Source organism: Xyrauchen texanus, chromosome 13, assembly GCF_025860055.1.
Source record: "Xyrauchen texanus isolate HMW12.3.18 chromosome 13, RBS_HiC_50CHRs, whole genome shotgun sequence".
Classification (NCBI taxonomy): Eukaryota; Metazoa; Chordata; class Actinopteri; order Cypriniformes; family Catostomidae; genus Xyrauchen; species Xyrauchen texanus.
Window position 1 is genome coordinate 38979995 of NC_068288.1, and position 20321 is coordinate 39000315.

A 20321-nucleotide genomic window follows, 5' to 3' on the forward strand; every position below is an offset into this window, starting at 1 on the left:
AGTACCACGTTTTTCTCCAGGGGACAGTAACTGAAACTCCAGCTGTATCCTCATAAGACCCCAGCTCAACTACAGTGTGCATTTTTAATTTACCTTTTTGATTTGTAACGAATAGCCCCTAATAAACATGCAAAAAACAAACCAAAATATAAAAATGTTTTGACAAAATTGTATGTCCTCATATGGGGACAGCAGGGCTAAGTTGAGAAATTTTAAAAATAATACCAAGCTATAGAAAGTCAGATTTTTATTTTCTCAAATTGTTTATATATATATATATATATATATATATATATATATATATATATATATATATATATATATATATATATATAATTATTTATAATAATTGTATAATTATATATAGAATTATTGCAATTTTAGTGAATGTTTATAGATGGGATTCATTCGATTAATTAATTGGCATACCATGTAATTAATCTTAATAACATATTAATCGATCGACAGCCCTACGTAATATGTGGTGCAAATTAACAGGTAGATTAAATTTTTTGTAAAAAATAGGCAGATGCATTTTCACTATAAATACTGACATTACAGGCTTCTAGGCTCTATCTTGATTTGAAGCTTGAATACACTTAGCACCATGAAGTGCTCTGCGTATTCAGAAAAGGAAATACATTTAGGATGTTTCTAACCCAAAACCTTTTAGATCGCTTCAGGAGACATTGATTACTCCACCAGCGTGTTGTGGAATAATTTTATGCTGCCTTTATACACTTTTTGAAGCTTCAAAGTTTTGGTCCCCTTTCACTTGCATTGTATGGACACACAGAGCTGAGATGTTCTTCTAAAAATCTTCATTTGTGTTCTGCATAAGAAATAAAATATGGATGGCATGAGGTAAATTATGAGATTTTAGGTGAACTATTCCTTCAATGCATTATGCAACTTTAAAGTTTACTGCTTAATTGATTAGCTTTGCATTAAGAGTGTAAGATTTACTCTTAGCCAGGTAAATAAGCAATCTTTTACCACAACATATAGGCTAACATACTGTATGTTTAAAAAGTTTTGTTAATTGATTGAGATTGCTAGATTAAATTAGTAATAATTTATAACACTGTGCTTCTCTTAAGGCTATGTAGAATAGATAGAAGTGTAAATGGTGTGTAACAGTCTTTAACAGTAGCCTATGAGGCCACAACACAGTTTCCATTCTAATATTCGTAGCAACACATCTTCCTCCTACCGCTTCCGTCAGTTAAACATAGCGTCATGACTCTCAGCTGTAAGCAGAAAGTTTGCATTGGCGGCACGCACACACACACACACACACACACACACACACACACACACACACACACACACACACACACACACACACACACACACACAATCGACCATGGCTCTAAATCTCCAGTGCGTTATTTTTAGTTCAGTGGTGGACATCCTCGAAGGTGTAACGGGATGAAGGACACTAGAATGGTGAATTGTGCCATTGCCATGAGAATGGAGTGATCTGTGCACTTTCTAAGGTATGTAACGTGATTCTACCTTGTGCTTAATAAACCTCCATCCGTCACAAGAGTGTTGAAACTGTTGTGTTTTGTATTGTTAAGGCACTTTCAGCAACTGAATCGTGTTTCAACTATAGCCCAAATGCACATAATTTTAATCAGTTAAACTAAGAGTTGTGGTAATGGAGAAATTAGGGGCCGTTCACACCGAACGCGTTTTTGCGTCTGTCCGCGCTGTTTTTCCATTGTTCTTCTACGTAAACGGGCTAGACGGACGTCTTTCACCTTTGTCTCGCGGTGTATTCAGGCGTTTTAGACGCGGAGTCAAATAAAAAAATAACTCAAACTGTTAAAACGCGTCTTGAGACACCTGTGTGTTCAGTTACATTCTTGGCGCCGCGTCTGGCTTTTTAGCGCAAGCACGCGTTCGGTGTAAACCGCACCTAACAGAAGGCGAGTCTCGAGACGCGTTTTAAAAAACTGAGGTTCTGTTTAATCTGACACACGACGTCTAAAAAGCGCGAGATGCTATAGCCTACATTTAGCGAAACGCGGCACAACGGTCAAAGACGTCCATCTAACGTGTGATTACACACACACATAGCCTACATTTAGAAACAGTGCAGATGAACACAAAATGCTTTCGACCCCTTACACTAGGCGTATCCAACGGGTGTCTTCATGGACGTGGTAGAGTGAAAGGATGACAAAATATGTGTTGACAATCGGACAGGACATTATTCTCATTGTACTAAAATCTAAATATTTGGCTGGCAGACCTAAAAGCTAATGTTTTGGTGAAATAATACTGTACACAGCTTTTTATCTTGGTAGGTGACCGCAGTGATGGAGAGTCCTTCGAAGATTGAGAGGCGGCAGGCGTGGGCGCTCGGTAGCCGCCGCAAGCTTACGGTAAATGTGGCGGAACAGCACAGCTCTACACTAGAAAATCCTCACCCTCATTTCTCCTACCAAGATGACGTCTTTGTGGATGGTGAGCATCAGGTTAATGATTAACGTTCAGAATGTGTCAATAGATCTATTACATGGAAAGAAGCGGCATAGTATCCGATTTCCTATTAAGTTAGTGAATGCATTAAACATGTTCAGCAGTAAACAGTTATAAAAGGGCAAAATACCGTTTTTACAAGGCTTCACTTTTATTATTATTATTATTCAGTTGCCTCAAATAGTATTTGGGCACTTAGACCACACTTAAACTGCATGCATTTCGTTAGATAGCAAAAATGTCAAGTTCACACATTAAAGAAATAGTTCACCCCAATATCAAAATTATCTTGTCATTTACTCATCCTCATACCATTTCAGGTGTGTTTATATCTTCTGCTAAACAAAGATTTTTTGAAGAATATCTCAGCTCTGTTGGTCCATTTGATGCAAGTGAATGGTGGCCAGAACTTTGATTTTTTTTGGTGATTCACATTCCTTATGGGGAGGAGAATTTATAGTGAAAAAGACAAGTATTTATCCTCACCCAAACATATCACATCTCTTCATAAGACATGAATTTAACCACTGAAGTTGTATGTGTTAAGAATGAGGCAGCGAGGAGACGAGGAGATGCGGATCTAACTGCAGGCTTCTTTATTAAACAAACAATATATACAAAACAAACACAAAGGAAAAACCCTCGATGGGGAAACAAACATAAACTAAGAACTCAACAAACACAAACTAAGAACGCGGGCAAGGAACACACACCAGGCTTGAACAACATTCAACGAAAGACCAGGAGATACACAGGGAACAAACAGAAATCAAAAGCAAACTAACGAGGGACAGGTGAAAACAATGAACAATGAACACGAAGCTGACAAGGAGAGTATGGAGTGAACAAGAAACAAAAGTGAAACCTAAGGAATAAACAAGGGACAAACTGGTAAACAAAGGGGCAAAGATAAAACAAGACAAGGTAACCCAGGGCAGACAACAAGGGAATCGTGACATAACCCCCCCTCAAAGGAGCGGCTTCCAGACGCTCCTCAAAAGAAAGAAGAAAAAGGGAGTACTGAAAAAAGACAGAAAAGCGTCCAAGGAGTGGGGGGGGCAAGGAGGGGACAAGGGGCAAACAGACAGACCAAGGAAGCACAAGGGGCAAACAGACAGACCAAGGGAGCACAAGGGGCAAACAGACAGACCAAGGGAGCACAAGGCAGGCAGTCCAGGGGGGCACAGAGAGCAGACAGGCAGTCCAAGGAGGCACAGGGGGCAGAGAGGCAGTCCAAGGAGGCACAGGGGGCAGAGAGGCAGTCCAAGGAGGCTCAGGGGGCAGACAGGCAGTCCAAGGAGGCACAGGGGGCAGACAGGCAGTCCAAGGAGGCCACAAGAGGACTGGATCAGGTGGCCTGGGAGGCGGCCTCAGAACCACAGCCATGGGGAACTCAGAGGGCGGAGCCGAGGTAGGCGGAGCCGTGGGCTGCTCAAGAGACCACATCGTAGAAGGCTCCGGAGGCGGAGCTGAGGGAGGCTCTGGAGGCTCAGGAGGCGGAGCCGAGGAAGGCCTAAGAGGCGGAGCCGAGGTAGGTGGAGCCGTGGACTGCTCAGGAGACCACATCGTAGAAGGCTCCGGAGGCGGAGCTGAGGGAGGCTCTGGAGGCTCAGGAGGCGGAGCCAAGGAAGGCCTAAGAGGCGGAGCTCTGGAAGGCTCAGGGGGCGGAGCCAAGGGAGGCTCAGGAGGCAGAGCAGAGTGAGGCTTGGTAGGCGGAGACCTGGAAGGCTCAGGAGGCGGAGCCGTAGGAGGCTTGAGAGGCAGAGCCCTGGGTGGCTCAAGAGGCTTGAGAGGCGGAGCCCTGGAAGGCTCGAGAGGCGGAGCCCTGGGAGGCTCGAGAGGCGGAGCCCTGGGAGGCTCGAGAGGCGGAGCCCTGGGAGGCTCGAGAGGCGGAGCCCTGGAAAGCTCGGGAGGCGGAGCCAATGGAGGTGGCACTGTAGAAGGCTCGAGGGGCTCAGGGTGCTCGAGAGGCGGAGGCCTGGAAGGCTCTTGAGGCGGAGCTCTGGAAAGCTCGGGAGGCGGAGCTCTGGGAGGCTCGAGAGACTTGAGAGGCGGAGCTCTGGGAAGCTCGGGAGGCGGAGCTCTGGGAAGCTCGGGAGGCGGAGCTCTGGGAGGCTCGGGAGGCGGAGCTCTGGGAGGCTCGGGAGGCGGAGCTCTGGAAGGCTCGGAGGGCGGCGCTCTGGAAAGCTCGGAAGGCGGCGCTCTGGAAAGCTCGGGGGGTACTGGCTCTTGGATGGTCATGGCTGCTGACGCTGGCTCAGGGACGGTCGAGGCTACAGGCGTAGGTTCACTGCTGTCGGAGGCTACAGGCACTGGCTCACTGACATCGGAGGCTACAGGCACTGGCTCACTGACATCGGAGGCTACAGGCGCTGGCTCACTGACATCGGAGGCTACAGGCGCTGGCTCACTGACATCGGAGGCTACAGGCGCTGGCTCACTGACATCGGAGGCTACAGGCGCTGGCTCACTGACATCGGAGGCTACAGGCGCTGGCTCACTGACATCGGGGGCTACAGGCGCTGGGTCACTGACCGTGGAAGGCATGGGCACAGGCTCGCTGACCGTGGAAGGCATGGAGTAGCGAGCAGAAGCTTCTGCCCTCCTCCTCCTCCTCCTTTGAGCTGACGAGGTTGAGCGCGCTGGCGCTAGGGCGGGCGAAGTTGAGCACACCGGCTCGGGAACAGAGGGGGCTGGGCACACCGACTCTGGAGCGGACCAAGCTGGCAGCGTGGAGGTGTTGATTCCTGTGGAGAGCACACCCGGGATCGAGAGAGGAGGTTCGTCAGCTGCGAACGTCGACAAGATCAGATCGACGTACTCCCGCCAGGTGTAACCCTCGATTCCGGGTGACTCTTGCCACCGGTGCGTAGGCAGGCCGACTCGGTAAGTCGCTTTGAGCGCTTCCTCACTCCATCCGCCAATGCTGGTCACGGCGACAAAAAAGTAGGTGTATTCGCGGACCGACAGATCTGCTTGGGTCAGCTCATTGAGGAAAGCCGCTAGATCCATTGTGGGTCTTTCGTTCTGTTAAGAATGAGGCAGCGAGGAGACGAGGAGATGCGGATCTAACTGCAGGCTTCTTTATTAAACAAACAATATATACAAAACAAACACAAAGGAAAAACCCTCGATGGGGAAACAAACATAAACTAAGAACTCAACAAACACAAACTAAGAACACGGGCAAGGAACACACACCAGGCTTGAACAACATTCAACGAAAGACCAGGAGTGAACAAAAAGCAGGGCTTAAATACACAGGGAACAAACAGAAATCAAAAGCAAACTAACGAGGGACAGGTGAAAACAATGAACAATGAACACGAAGCTGACAAGGAGAGTATGGAGTAAAACAAGGGACAAAAGTGAAACCTAAGGAGTAAACAAGGGACAAACTGGTAAACAAAGGGGCAAAGGTAAAACAAGACAAGGTAACCCAGGGCAGACAACAAGGGAATCGTGACAGTATGATACCTTTTATGCTTTTACAAAAGTGAGTAAATTATGAGAATTTTATTTTTTGGGTGAACTATACCTATAGAGAAACTATTGACTGGTTCCACTAAAACAGAACATTATATGTTAACATATATACAGTGCTGTGGAAAAGTATATGCCCCATTCTGATTTCTTCTGTTGTTATGTATATCTTATTCTAAATTAATTCAAAAATTCAAACAAAATACAACATAAAACAAAGTCAATCTGAGTTAACACAAAATACAGTTATTAAATGATAATGCTATTTACTGAAGCAAAAAAAAGTTATCCAATATCAGCTGGGCCTGTGTGAAAAAGTATTTAGTTACTAAATCCCCAAATCTATGAAACTGCATTCATAATGGGGTCCATCTAGACACACCCAGGCTTGATTACTGACAGCCAGTTCAATCAAATCAACTCCTAAATAGAACTTTTTCAGCAGCATGAAGTTAGCTAAAATGTCTCACCCTGTAGCACACTATGCCATGGTCGAAATAAATTCCAGAAATTATGAAGAAAAAGGTGATTGAAATACATCAGTCTGGGAAGGGTTTTAAAGTTATTTAAAAGGCTCTTAGACTCCAAAAAACCACAGTGAGTGTCATTATCTCCAAATGGAGAAAACTTGGCACAGTAGTGAACCTTCCCAGAAGTGTCCGACCTTCTAAAATTCCTCCAAGAGCACAACAACGGCTCATCCAGGAAGTCACAAAAAAGCCAAGGACAGTATTCAAGGAACTGCAGGCCTCTCTCACATCAATACAGGTCACTGTTCATTACTCCACTTTCAGAAAGACACTGGCCAAAACTGCCATCTATGGAAGTGTGCTGAGGCAAAAACCACTGCTAACCCAGAAGAACATTAAGGCTCATCTGAATTTTGCCAAAACACGCCTTGATGATCCTCAAACCTTTTGGTGAATGTTCTCTGGACTGGTGAGTCGAAAGTGGAACTGTTTGGAAGACAGGGGTCCCATAACTTCTGGCATAAATCAAACACAGAATTCCACAAAAAGAATATCATACCTACGGTCAAGGATGGTATAAGGATGCTTTGCTGCTTTAGGGCCAGGATGACTTGCAATAATTGAAGGAAACATGAATTCTGCTCTCTACCAGAAAATCACGAGAATGTCCTGTCATCAGTCCGTGAGTTGAAGCTCAAATACAACTGAATTATGCAGCAAGACGATGATCCAGAGCATAGGAGTATGTCCACCTCTGAATTGCTCAAAAGAAGCTAAATTAAAGTTTTGGAGTGGCCTAGTTAAAGTCCTGATTTGAACCCAATGGAGATGCTGTGGCAGGACCTTAAATGGGCAGTTCATGCTCAAAAACTCTCCAATGTTGCTTAACTAAAGCAGTTCTGCAAAGAAGAGTGAGCCAAAATTCCACTACAGCGTTGTGAAAGACTGATCTCCAGTTATCGGTAGCGTTTGGTTGCAGCTGTTGCTGCTAAAGGTGGTACAACCAGATATTACGTTTAAGGGGGCAGTTAGATTTTCACATGGGTGATAAAGGTGTTGGATAACTTTTTTGCTTCAGTTAAAAACTGTATTTTGCGTTTACTCAGGTTGCCTTTGTTTTGTTATATCTCTAGTTATATCTAGATCTGAAAAAAATTTGTATGACAAATACACAAAACAAATACTTTTCCACAGCACTGTATATACTGGTGTATATACACTGTATATACAATATATATAGTTTAATTCTTTTGACAAAAACACAATAACAAAACATGCAGCAATGGCCTTTGTGGCAATATGATGGTATGTTGGCATACTTTTGCATTAAAGTTGGCTAATAGTGAAATAATACTGTAGCTGTGTTTAGTCAGGTTGCCTCAAAGTTCACTGAAATTATAACCATTACTGACAGAAAAATGACACCGCAGTGACTGCAGACAGTTGATGGTTACCAGATGAACTACACAGAAGCTCATTTACACCTCTCTCTCTCTCTCTCTCTCTCTCTCTCTCTCTCTCTCTCTCTCTCTCACACACACACACATTCACACTCAATAAATAGACAGCTAAGATGCATCTTCATTTTGTTTCCACAGGATACTCTGCAGGAAAGATTGAAACCTGGCTCCAAGGTTGTGGGTGAGTGTTTGTGTGTCTGAATGCTTTCTGTGTAAAAGACCGACAACAGGCGCATTGTTTGCCACTTTAATACCATAAATGCAAGTGAGTTGAAAACCACAAAGGTTTGTTGAAGGTCATCAAGGTTAAAAAGAATACACCTTCTAATAGTAGCTTCTTCGAAAGCTTTCGTTGCAAAACATTGATTTGCTCCATTAATAGATTACATTGAGGATTCTGTTTTCACATTGTCCCTTGTTTATTGCTCAGCAGGTTCAGGAATTAGCAGAAAAATTTGACTGCAATTGTTATTGTTTCAACCCTTTTCGCTTTGGGTGGTTCCAACAAGTTTTAGAAAAGCCATTGAGAAATTAGATGTTTTCAGATGTAAAAAAAAGACCAATGCAATTTTGTTTTAAATAGTTAAGCAATTACTTAACAAATACAGCTGATTAAAAAAATAGGTTCAAGTCTTGTTTAGCCTGTGTTGAAAAAACAAAGTAATGGAATGATATTTTGCAGACCTCATGAAGCATAAAATTCATTCCTCAATCACATTCACAACAGCAGTAGTCGGTTTAGAAACGGTTAAGAGGACCCACAAGATCCATTCTTGGCAAAGCCTACAAAGATGAGCAATATTTATTTATTCCTGTTTCTTATGGTCTTTATCTTATTGTCAAGCAGTCAAAGCATTTAGCATTCAATCTGACTAGCTTTTATAAGGGCTACAGTAAGCATGCCTGCAAATCACCAACGGACCTTTGCTGATTCCCATGTGATAAAAGTGAATTTTTATTGTGTTTCCTCCCTGTCTTTCTTCAATCTACATTGTGTATCTTATCTGTAGGAATGAAGCCAGTCCAGCAAAAACCAGACACCTGACAATAGGTAGGATAAGGGAAAAAAAACAGTTTGCATTACAATTCAAGCTTTCTTTGTGGAAAAAAAAGACAGTAATATTTGTCTCAGAGTATTTTGTAAGTTAAAAGCCTGCCCTGCACTACTCAAAGCCGTTTTGAGAGAATCTGGCAATTTTATCTAATAAGTAGGGCTAGATTGAACCTGCACACCTTTTTCACATTCTCAGCGCTGATTGTTGGGCAAATCTCTAAGGAATTCCATGAAACGTATTTAACCCTAAAAAGATTTTTGTATCTTGGGGGATACAAACATTTGAGTGGCTGGGGAGAGGAGCAATGAGTGAGTTGGCTAAATCTTTGTAAATACTGAGAGTATCTTAAGTCTGGCATCAACTCTAAATCTTTATCTAATGCAAAATGGCTGCAATTCTTTCTCAGAAGGGAGTTGACCTCTGGGCAAATGTCCTATCATTTCCAAAGTTATTTTCATGATTTCTACATGCTGTAAAATTGAAAAGAAATATAAATGAAATAAAAACATGGGCCCTAACATGTTGGGGAAAAACAATGACTTAATTTTCAGAAGTTCCTTTATATTTTAGCCCTTTTTAGGTTGTAAAATGTACTGTTCCTTTTCAGATTCCATTCAGGTCTGCTGTACCAATGATTGTTTAATGGATGGAATAGCCAATGCATCAAATAGTGTTTTATTTACCTTTGCTATTTGCCTAAAACATGATGAAATGAGTCAAATATACTCCACAGGTGCTTTGAAGACAGGCACTAGCTCTGAGGATGATCTGAGTCTGGGAGCAGATGGTGAGTAAAACCATAACAATAGTGACTATAACTCAGTTACAATGAGATCAAGGAGATATTGTGAGGAAAGCAGAAAAGAAAAACAGTAAAACAGGAGACATTAAAACAAATAAACAAAAATTAGCAAAAATCTGTTACAGGCACTTATAATGGAAGTGAATGGCACCAGTCCACACATGTTAATGCACACTGTTTCAAACGTAAAGCTACAAGACGTGATTTTTGTGTGATAAAATCACTTACTAACCATATCTGTATAAAGGTACAGGTGAAACTCGAAAAATTAGAATATCGTGCAAAAGTTCATTAATTTCAGTAATTCAACTTAAAAGGTGAAACTAATATATTATATAGACTCATTACAAGCAAAGTAAGATATTTCAAGCCTTTATTTGATATAATTTTTATGATTATGGCTTACAGCTTATGAAAACCCCAAATTCAGAATCTCAGAAAATTAGAATATTACATGAAATCAATAAAAAAAGGATTTTAAATACAGAAATGTCGGCCCTCTGAAAAGTATAATCATGCATATGTACTCAGTACTTGGTTTGGGCCCCTTTTGCATTAATTACTGCCTCAATGCGGCGTGGCATGGATGCTATCAGCCTGTGGCACTGCTGAGGTGTTATGGAAGACCAAGATGCTTCAATAGCGGCCTTCAGCTCTTCTGCATTGTTTGGTCTCATGTCTCTCATCTTTCTCTTGGCAATGCCCCATAGATTCTCTATGGGGTTCAGGTCAGGCGAGTTTGCTGGCCAATCAAGCACAGTAATACCATGGTCATTGAACCAGGTTTTGGTACTTTTGGCAGTGTGGGCAGGTGCCAAGTCCTGCTGGAAAATGATGTCAGCATCTCCATAAAGCTTGTCTGCTGAAGGAAGCATGAAGGTGCTCTAAAATGTCCCGGTAGATGGCTGCGTTGACTCTGGACTTAATAAAGCACAGTGGACCAACACCAGCCGATGACATGGCTCCCCAAACCAACACAGACTGTGGAAACTTCACACTGGACTTCAAGCATCTTGGATTGTGTGCCTCTCCATTCTTCCTCCAGACTCTGGGACCTTGGTTTCCAAATGAGATGCAAAATTTGCTCTCATCAGAAAAGAGGACTTTGGACCACTGAGCAACAGACCAGTTCTTTTTTTCTTTAGCCCAGGTAAGACGCTTCTGACGTTGTTTGTTGTTCAGGAGCGGCTTGACAAGAGGAATACGACATTTGAAGTCTCAGTCCACTCCTTGTGAAGCTCCCCCACACATTTGAATGGCCTTTTCCTGATAATCCTCTCCAGGCTACGGTCATCCCTGCTGCTTGTGCACCTTTTTCTTCCACACTTTTCCCTTCCACATAACTTTCTATTAATGTGCTTTGATACAGCACTTTGAGAACATCCAACTTCTTTTGCAATTACCTTTTGAGGCTTTCCCTCCTTGTGGAGGGTGTCAATGATGGTTTTCTGCACAACTGTCAGGTCAGCAGTCTTCCCCATGATTGTGAATTCAACTGAACCAGACTGAGAGACCATTTAAAGGCTCAGGAACCCTTTGCAGGTGTTTAGCTGATTAGAGTGTGACACTTTGAGCCTACAATACTGAACCTTTTCACAATATTCTAATTTTCTGAGATTCTGAATTTGGGGTTTTCATAAGCTGTAAGCCATAATCATCAAAATTATATAAAATAAAGGCTTGAAATATCTTACTTTGCTTGTAATGAGTCTATATAATATATTAGTTTCACCTTTTAAGTTGAATTACTGAAATTAATGAACTTTTGCACGATATTCTAATTTTTCGAGTTTCACCTGTATATCTAATATTGCTACTTTTTATTCATGACGATGTAACACTGGTAAACTCTGCAATCTTTTAAATGGCTTAACACTGGCAAACCCGTTTTCATTACAGTAAAATCATTTTTCAGCATGTGTAATGTTTAATCTTGTGGCTATACATTGGAAACAATGTATTTTGATGTTTATGGACAAAACCACATTCACTTCCACTGTAAGTCCCCTACTGTAAATGCAATTTTTTTTAATTTTCTTTTTTGAATAAACTTGGGACAAGTCAAAATATTTTTTTGTGTTAATCAACACTATGCCACAAATGATGTTGAGTGAGCTTAACTTGAACCCAAAACACAAACATCTATGTCTTGGTATTCTAAATTACATAAATGGTGTTTAAAGACTAAATATGTGAACAAGCTATTTAAAAAATATTATTTTAAGATTTAAAAGAAAGACTTACGCCTGCTATTATTTATTTAACAGCTTTATGTGCTGCATCAGATGTGCCACAGTATAGGTAAGAAATACATTGACTTTAAACTGTCTCCTTCAAACAGCCCTCCATTCTTAGCTAAGTGTTACACAACAGATAATCTCTCTTAATCTCTCCTTTCATTATGATCACGTGGAATGTTTATTTATCAATAGCACACCTCAGCAGAAACTTAACTTGCCATTGTTCAACATGGGTCACAGTTTCGCATCCACTGCCCTGTCATCCACTACAAACAGGACTGCTTCCAGGTAAGCTCATGGAAGGGTCAAAAGACTCTGGACAAAACTATACTAAATTTAAAAGGTGCAATTGGCATATCTAAGATAAAAGCTTTGCTGGCCCATTGGAGGAAGGTGCCCCATTTTGGGCCTGCACAAAGATAAGCACCTTGCATAGATCCAGTCATGCTCATGGTGGATTTGTATTTATGATAAAGTCAAACTGCAAATGGACATAATAAATAAACAGGATAGTTACTCTACGTTGCATTTTCAGTGTAAAAACACTACTCACTTATAGCACTACAAATGGTTTAGAACAGTATGTGATTTGGGACACAGCTTGATTCTATTTGCTCAACAGCAAGATAGTGTAGAGTTTAGCGAATTACATTTAAATTCTGTGGGCGCATTTCCCATCCAGGTCCACCAGATATGTCTATCTGAAGTTCTCTCTAATGACACATACTTTTGTTTTTTACCTTTACACTTCATGGCCTCTAACACACACTAGTGTGTCTGAGGTTCTCAATATGCGTGCCGAAGACGCAGAAGAGACTCTTTTCAAGCTGGGTTTTGGTTGTGAAGAGCCTCAGGTGACTGCCCGTGTCCCAGTTCGCTTCTTCAACTTTCCATCCCAGCTCAGAGGTATCAACTTTCGGCTATTCCTTGAATCCCAACTCTCCAGGATACGCCAGGAAGACCCCTATCTTTCATTAGCAAGTAAGAAACAATGTACCAAATGTCAAAGGCAATTTCAATACACCTGCAACTGTATAGATGATCTGTATATATCTATATAATCATTGCTGGGTTGTTCACAGGTCGTTTCCAACAAGTAGAGGCATTAACAGCGATGGCCAATGCATTCTATTCGTTGTACTCCCATGTGTCCCGGACGCCACTTCGGAAGCTAGCTCCACCCCAGTTCACCTTCTCATCAGTATTTGAGGAAAAAATCATGTCTCGAACCAGTGTCCGAAGCGAGCCACGTTCCCCTGTTGAAAAGCTAAAAGACACTATATCCAAGATGTGCTTGTACACTGGATCCCATGGCTCGGACTCTGTCTCTCCTAGCAGTTCACCACGTAAACGAAACTGTAGTCTGTCACATGCAGTTGAGAAAGACGGGGAGAATTCAGGGAATGATGATGCCAACAAACAAGGTACAGATCTATGCCATCAAATGGAAGTAGGTGATTTGGATTCAGACATGGACTGTTTTATAAGGGGCAAGAAAGATCTTGAAGAGGCATGTGAAGTAAAGACTGAAAGAACGGATTCTAAGAGAGTTACAGATACGACATCTGAGCTGACACAGCATTCTAGAAGTGACATAGTCATGGAGTCCAAAGGTTGTACTTCTGTTCACTTGAAAAGCTCCAGCATTACCATGGAACCTGTTCCTATCATTACCCATGATGTCATATGCCCTCAGGTCATGGAATATGTCAGTCAGGCACCTTATCGCAGTCTACAAACAAATAATATGGATGCCAGTTACTTACCTCTTGCACACCAGGTGACAAATAAACCTTCAACAAGACAGTCTAACACAATGCATTTACCCATCACAACTGCAGGTTTACCAATCTGTACCACACCACTAGATAACCAGGTTGGGGCCCTGGATAATGCACTTCCTGGTAATTGTCCCAGTGAGCTTTCTTCTGAGCTCACAGCCACCACACAAAAGTCATTATCTCAAATCACAATCACTGGATGGGAGAACAAAATCACCCTTGCCAACAGAGACATACAGGAACGGTGTCCATCCAACATTTACAGATACTTAAGCCCAACAAAACCACATAACCTAAGCAAGTTCAGCCAATGTCCCAAACAAGCCAACTCTTTTGAGCTGGAGGAGGTATGTTATCTCTTATAATTTTAAGGCCAGAAACATTCTACACTCAAGTATGCATTCGAAGGAGCTAGTGCTTCATGCTTTACTGTGGCGGTAACACATCTCAGTACTCAAGAGCGTGACAGATTTCCCTTTGAAATATTTGCCATTAAACTGGAAGTTATTATTAGGTTAATTTGCTAAATATATTTTGACTTCAACTTACCTGCTCAGCAATATTCTCTTCAAAATTGTGTTCTGCTATGACAGTAGTTGGCTTGAAAGAAAACTAATCTTAGAAGCAGACAGTTCACACTCATGTCTGCTATAGCGCCCCTTGTAAAACACTGTGAATGCAATGTGCACTTGCATTGTGTTAAATGTGGTCTGATATATTTTGGAATGCAACAACACACTGAACTGTACGTACTTACGTAGAGTATTTTTCGGCCTTAATGCATTCTTGCAGCACAGTGTTTCATCTAAAGAGCAAAAGCATGCCCACATATTAGACCTCATTGACAGTATTATTTTGATTTACACAAATTCTTAAAAGTTGATTCCACCTCCTCTGCTGAACAAAAATGGCATGATCATTCAGCATCAAACAGATAAAGGCTATGTTCGGATTAGCATACCACTCATATTACTTCTGCAGCATGAAATAAGTGTACTTCACAGTAAGTTAATTTTTATGTATGAATGGAATGCCTGGGTAGCCTGCTATAGTTTCCAAAAAGTGCATTATATAGAGAGCACACTACATGGGACGTTGTAGGCCATAGTGATACATGAAAACTTAAAGGGTTAGTTCACCCAAAAATGAAAATTCTCATCATATACTCACCCTCACGATATCCCAGGTGTGTATGACTTTCTTTCTTCACTAGAACACATTTGAAGAAAAATATCTTAGCTCAGTTCTTAAAATCGTATCACTTTAGAAGACAGTTAGAAATCTAACAGCTGGAGTCGCGTCGATGACATTTATATTGACTGTCTGTTTTTTGGAGCTTCAAAAATCTGATCACACCATCCACTTGCATTTTAAGGACCTACTGAGCTGAGATATTTTTCTAGTTTTATTCATGTGTTCTGGTGAAGAAAGTCATACACACTTGGGATATCATGAGGTTGAGTAAATGATGAGAGAATTTTCATTTTTGGGTGAACTATCCCTTTAACCTTCAATTTCCAGTGTGAAGAATGAGCCTGAAACAATATTGCAAACATTTTCTCATTATTTGACTGGACTGCAAAAAATTATACTCAAAATGTAATAATGAAAAGTAACTACATTTACGACTAACTGATAATGCAACTGGATGATGTCATACTGAATTAAACATGCAACATGATTAGGTCATGTCCAGCAATGTAGCATGTTACTTTTTTGTAATTTCCCAATTTCTTGTTTACGTATGCAAAATAACTATATTTACGAGATGCTTACTGGACATCATTGAATTAGACATGCCACTTAATGAGGTTTTATGCAACACTGTACAATATTACTTTATCAATGTTTATCATTGCATACTAATTACTGTTTCATATCCTATTTTTAAGTAGTAGTAGGCAGTATACATTATATAGAGTGCAATATGCTGTGCACTAATATTCCATTCCAAATATAGACACCGATTCATACACACGGCATTCTCTCTCAATATATACAGTATGTGTGTGTATATATATATATATATATATATATATATATATATATATATATATATATATATATATATATATATATATATAAAATATATATAGGCCAACGTTTGGAATAATGTAATGTTTTGCTCTTATGGAAATAAATTGGTTCTTTCATTCACCAAAGTGGCATTCAACTGATCAAATATAGTCAGGACACTAATAATGTGAATTACTATTACAATTATTATTATTTTTTCCAGAAATTCTTAAAACTACTTCATGTTCTCATCAAAAAATCCTCCAAGTGCAGCAATGACAGCTTTGCATATCTTCTGCATTCTAGCTGTCAGTTTGTCCAGATACTTGGGTGATATTTCACCCCACACTTCCTGTAGCACTTGTCATAAGATGTGGTTGTCACGGCAGGCACTTCTAACGCACCTTACAGTCTAGCTGATCCCACAAAAGCTCAATGGGTTTAAGATCCATAACACTCTTTTCCAATTATCTGTTGTCCAGTGTCTGTGTTTCTTTGCCCACTCTAACCTTTTCTTTTTATGTTTCAAAAGTGTCTTTTTCTGTGCAATTTTTCCCATAAGGCCTGCACCCCTGATTCTTCTCTGTGCTCTTGTACATGAAACTGGTGTTGAGCAGGTATAATTCAATGAAGCTGTCAGCTGAGGATATGTGAGGGATCTATTTCTCAAACTAGAGACTCTGATGTACTTATCTTGTTTAGTTGTACATCTGGCCTTCCACATCTCTTTCCGTCTTTGTTAGAGTCCTTTGTCTTTGAAGACTGTAGTGTACACCTTTGTATGAAATCTTCAGTTTATTAGCAATTTCAAGCATTGTTTCTGTTTCTTTTTGTTGTTGCCATTTTTTTTATCTAATATTGACCTTAAGACATGTCAGTCTATTGTAGACTGTGCGACTCAAAAACAAAAACAAACACAAAGACAATGTTAAGCTTATTTTAAAGAAACAAATAGCTGTCAACTGTGTTTGATATAATGTAAGTGATTTTCTAGTACTAAATTAGCAATTTAGCATGATTACTCAAGGATAAGTTGTTGGAGTGATGGCTGCCGGAAATGGGGCCTGTCTAGATTTGACTTTTTTCAAACAGTGATGTTGCTGTTTTTTTTTTACATCAGTAATGTCCTGACTATACTTTGTGATCAGTCGAATGCCACTTTGGTGAACTAGAGTACCAATTTCTATCCATAAAGAGCAAAATCTGTACATAATTCCAAACTTTTGGCCACCAGTGTGCATGTATATATAAATATATACATTAATGTGCAAAAGTCTTAGGCACATAAGATGTTTCACAAGAGCATTTGTCTTAAAATTGTTATTTATATCTTCCGCTTTAGGGTGTCAATAGGAAGTATTCATGTTAGACTCCCAAACATTACTTTTGCAAATGTTGTCATAATGTCATTATTTTTGAAGACATCCTCACTATGCAACATTTTTCATAATTGCATAAATCTTTTGCAAAGTACTGTATACACACACACACACACACACACGTACAGTGTTATTTATATAACACTGCACAAATAGTAAGTGTAGTATGCTAGTATGCTATTTCGAACATAGTCTTGGTGTGAGTGATTATAATGCAACTTGGTGTCATTTCACAAAACATTTTGTACTGTATTCTGTGCTTAACAGCTACCGTAAACACCACTTTTATTGTAACATGTGTTTCCTTTCATGTTCTATCGTGGGTTATGAAGTGGTCATTAAGTATTGTGTTTCAATTCAGGTGCTCAGTGCAGAAGAAGAGGAAGCCATTTCATCAGATCTCTCCACAGTCACATCGTCTGTTTCAACACAGCAATACAAATGTGAGTAACATGAGAAGTCTTTACAAACAAGATTAGACATCATCAGGCAAATTTCAGACACTAATTTGACTAATTATTGCACAGAAGTCAGTCAAACATTATTTAAAATAAACATTATGTAACTATGCCTGACAGTTTAAACATGCAGAGGCTGATAATCACCCAAATAGTATTATCAATAAAATAAGCAAACTCATCCTTGCAAGTTCACAGAAACAAGCATGTGTTAATGTGGTGAGAGAGGGAGGTGTTTTGGTGAACTGTTAAATGGACTCATGCTGTAAAATGCAAGAACTGTGGGTGGCTGATCTTGTCCAACTTAATTTCTAAAACAACCATACAGGAAGCAACTAGAAAATCTGCATACCAACAATTTCTAAGCAAAACTGGGGTCTCATAACTGCTTATATACACTCACCTAAAGGATTATTAATAACACCATACTAATACTGTGTTTGACCCCCTTTCGCCTTCAGAACTGCCTTAATTCTACGTGGCATTGATTCAGCAAGGTGCTGAAAGCATTCTTTAGAAATGTTGGCCCATATTGATAGGATAGCATCTTGCAGTTGATGGAGATTTGTGGGATGCACATCCAGGGCACGAAGCTCCCGTTCCACCACATCCCAAAGATGCTCTATTGGGTTGAGATCTGGTGACTGTGGGGGCCATTTTAGTACAGTGAACTCATTGTCATGTTCAAGAAACCAATTTGAAATGATTCGAGCTTTTGTGACATGGTGCATTATCCTGCTGGAAGTAGCCATCAGAGGATGGGTACATGGTGGCCATAAAGGGATGGACATGGTCAGAAACAATGCTCAGGTAGGCCGTGGCATTTAAACGATGCCCAACTGGCACTAAGGGGCCTAAAGTGTGCCAAGAAAACATCCCCCACACCATTACACCACCACCACCAGCCTGCACAGTGGTAACAAGGCATGATGGATCCATGTTCTCATTGTGTTCACGCCAAATTCTGACTCTATCATCTGAATGTCTCAACAGAAATCGAGACTCATCAGACCAGGCAACATTTTTCCAGTCTTCAACTGTCCAATGTTGGTGAGCTCTTGCAAATTGTAGCCTCTTTTTCCTATTTGTAGTGGAGATGAGTGGTACCCGGTGGGGTCTTCTGCTGTTGTAGCCCATCCGCCTCAAGGTTGTGCGTGTTGTGGCTTCACAAATGCTTTGCTGCATACCTCTGTTGTAAAGAGTGGTTATTTCAGGCAAAGTTGCTCTTCTATCAGCTTGAATCATTCGGCCCATTCTCCTCTGACCTCTAGCATCAACAAGGCATTTTCGCCACACAGGACTGCCACATACTGGATGTTTTTCCCTTTTCACACCATTCTTTGTAAACCCTAGAAATGGTTGTGCGTGAAAATCCCAGTAACTGAGCAGATTGAGAAATACTCAGACCGGCCCGTCTGGCACCAATAACCATGCCACACTCAAAATTGCTTAAATCACCTTTCTTTCCCATTCTGACATTCAGTTTGGAATTCAGGAGATTGTCTTGACCAGGACCACACCCCTAAATGCATTGAAGCAACTGCCATGTGATTGGTTGATTAGATAATTGCATTAATGAGAAATTGAACAGGTGTACCTAATAATCCTTTAGGTGAGTGTACATCAAACTCATGTTCCTAACACATTTATAATTTTTCTTTATCAGCTTCATCCTTGCGAGGTGACAGTTTCCAGTCAGACAGCAGTGGATATGCTGAGGAGGATGTGCAGCATTCCCCACTCCATCGCTACGAAAACTAGACCAAAGTAAAACCAGTGAAGATGCATCAGTTTCCTCATGCTCACCAGGTCTAAAAATTAAGGGGTTTCATTCTATGAAGAATTATAGTGATTTAATTATTAAAAATGTGTTCATATTTATTTTTATTTAATGTTATCTCTCATAAATGCATGAACTTTTTTCCAGCTTTAGTCTTGAAGTTCTGAGGACTCTTAAGAATCTGTATGTTATTTTATTTGGGGAAGAAAAAAAAAAAATGTTGATAAGCAAAATGCCATGGTTACCAGCAGATGGTGACATAACTAAGCTCCCTAGAAGTTAACACAAAACTACGTCTTGTTCAGAAATAAGAAATAATAGGGCAGCAAGTGAAAAATTGTCTCCATGACCGTTGGCTGGATGAAAGGGCTTGAAAAAATTACTGGTGATGTCAAGCAAAAAGATGTTTCAGGGCCAAGCATTTCATTTCATTATGAGGAAAAATTGAAAAAAAAAAAAACCAAACATTTATTTCTTTGGAGAAATAGCCATAGAAATTGTTTTAATGTAAATAGGTTATATAAATATGCCGACTTCAACGTCTACACCAACAGCTGTACCTCTTGTGTGATAAATACTGCGATGGTCTGGCTTTCGATGCACTTTTCAGTCTTGTTCCTGAGAATAAAAATGAGCAGCAGTAGATATTGCCTTTCTATGTTAATAAATAATTTATTTGAATTGTGGTGTAGTATTTGTCAATGATCTTGTCTGATAAGAATGACCCAAAAACTGGGGAATTACTGAGATTCCAACATACAGATTTTGTCCTTAACACACTAATCCCTTCACTGATCCAAGCAGATGCTGTCATTGAAAATAATGCACTGTAAATTGCACTGACAATATTTGCTAAATGGCATATGACTAAATCATGACAAAATTAATGTGCAAAATGTAAATTGAT

General features: G+C 40.4%; 1 protein-coding gene across 1 annotated transcript; it reads left to right on the forward strand.

Moving 5' to 3' along the window:
* Positions 1-1361: 1361 nt before the first annotated feature.
* LOC127654230 (protein ITPRID2-like) lies at positions 1362-20060 on the forward strand. Its single transcript, XM_052141325.1, has 11 exons — positions 1362-1499; positions 2316-2475; positions 8042-8084; positions 8914-8954; positions 9692-9745; positions 12028-12061; positions 12193-12288; positions 12773-12981; positions 13083-14128; positions 17538-17619; positions 19301-20060. The coding sequence occupies exons 2-11, from the start codon at positions 2328-2330 to the stop codon at positions 19393-19395; spliced, it is 1848 nt and encodes a 615-aa protein (XP_051997285.1). The 5' UTR covers positions 1362-1499; positions 2316-2327; the 3' UTR covers positions 19396-20060.
* The last annotated feature ends 261 nt before the right edge of the window (positions 20061-20321 follow it).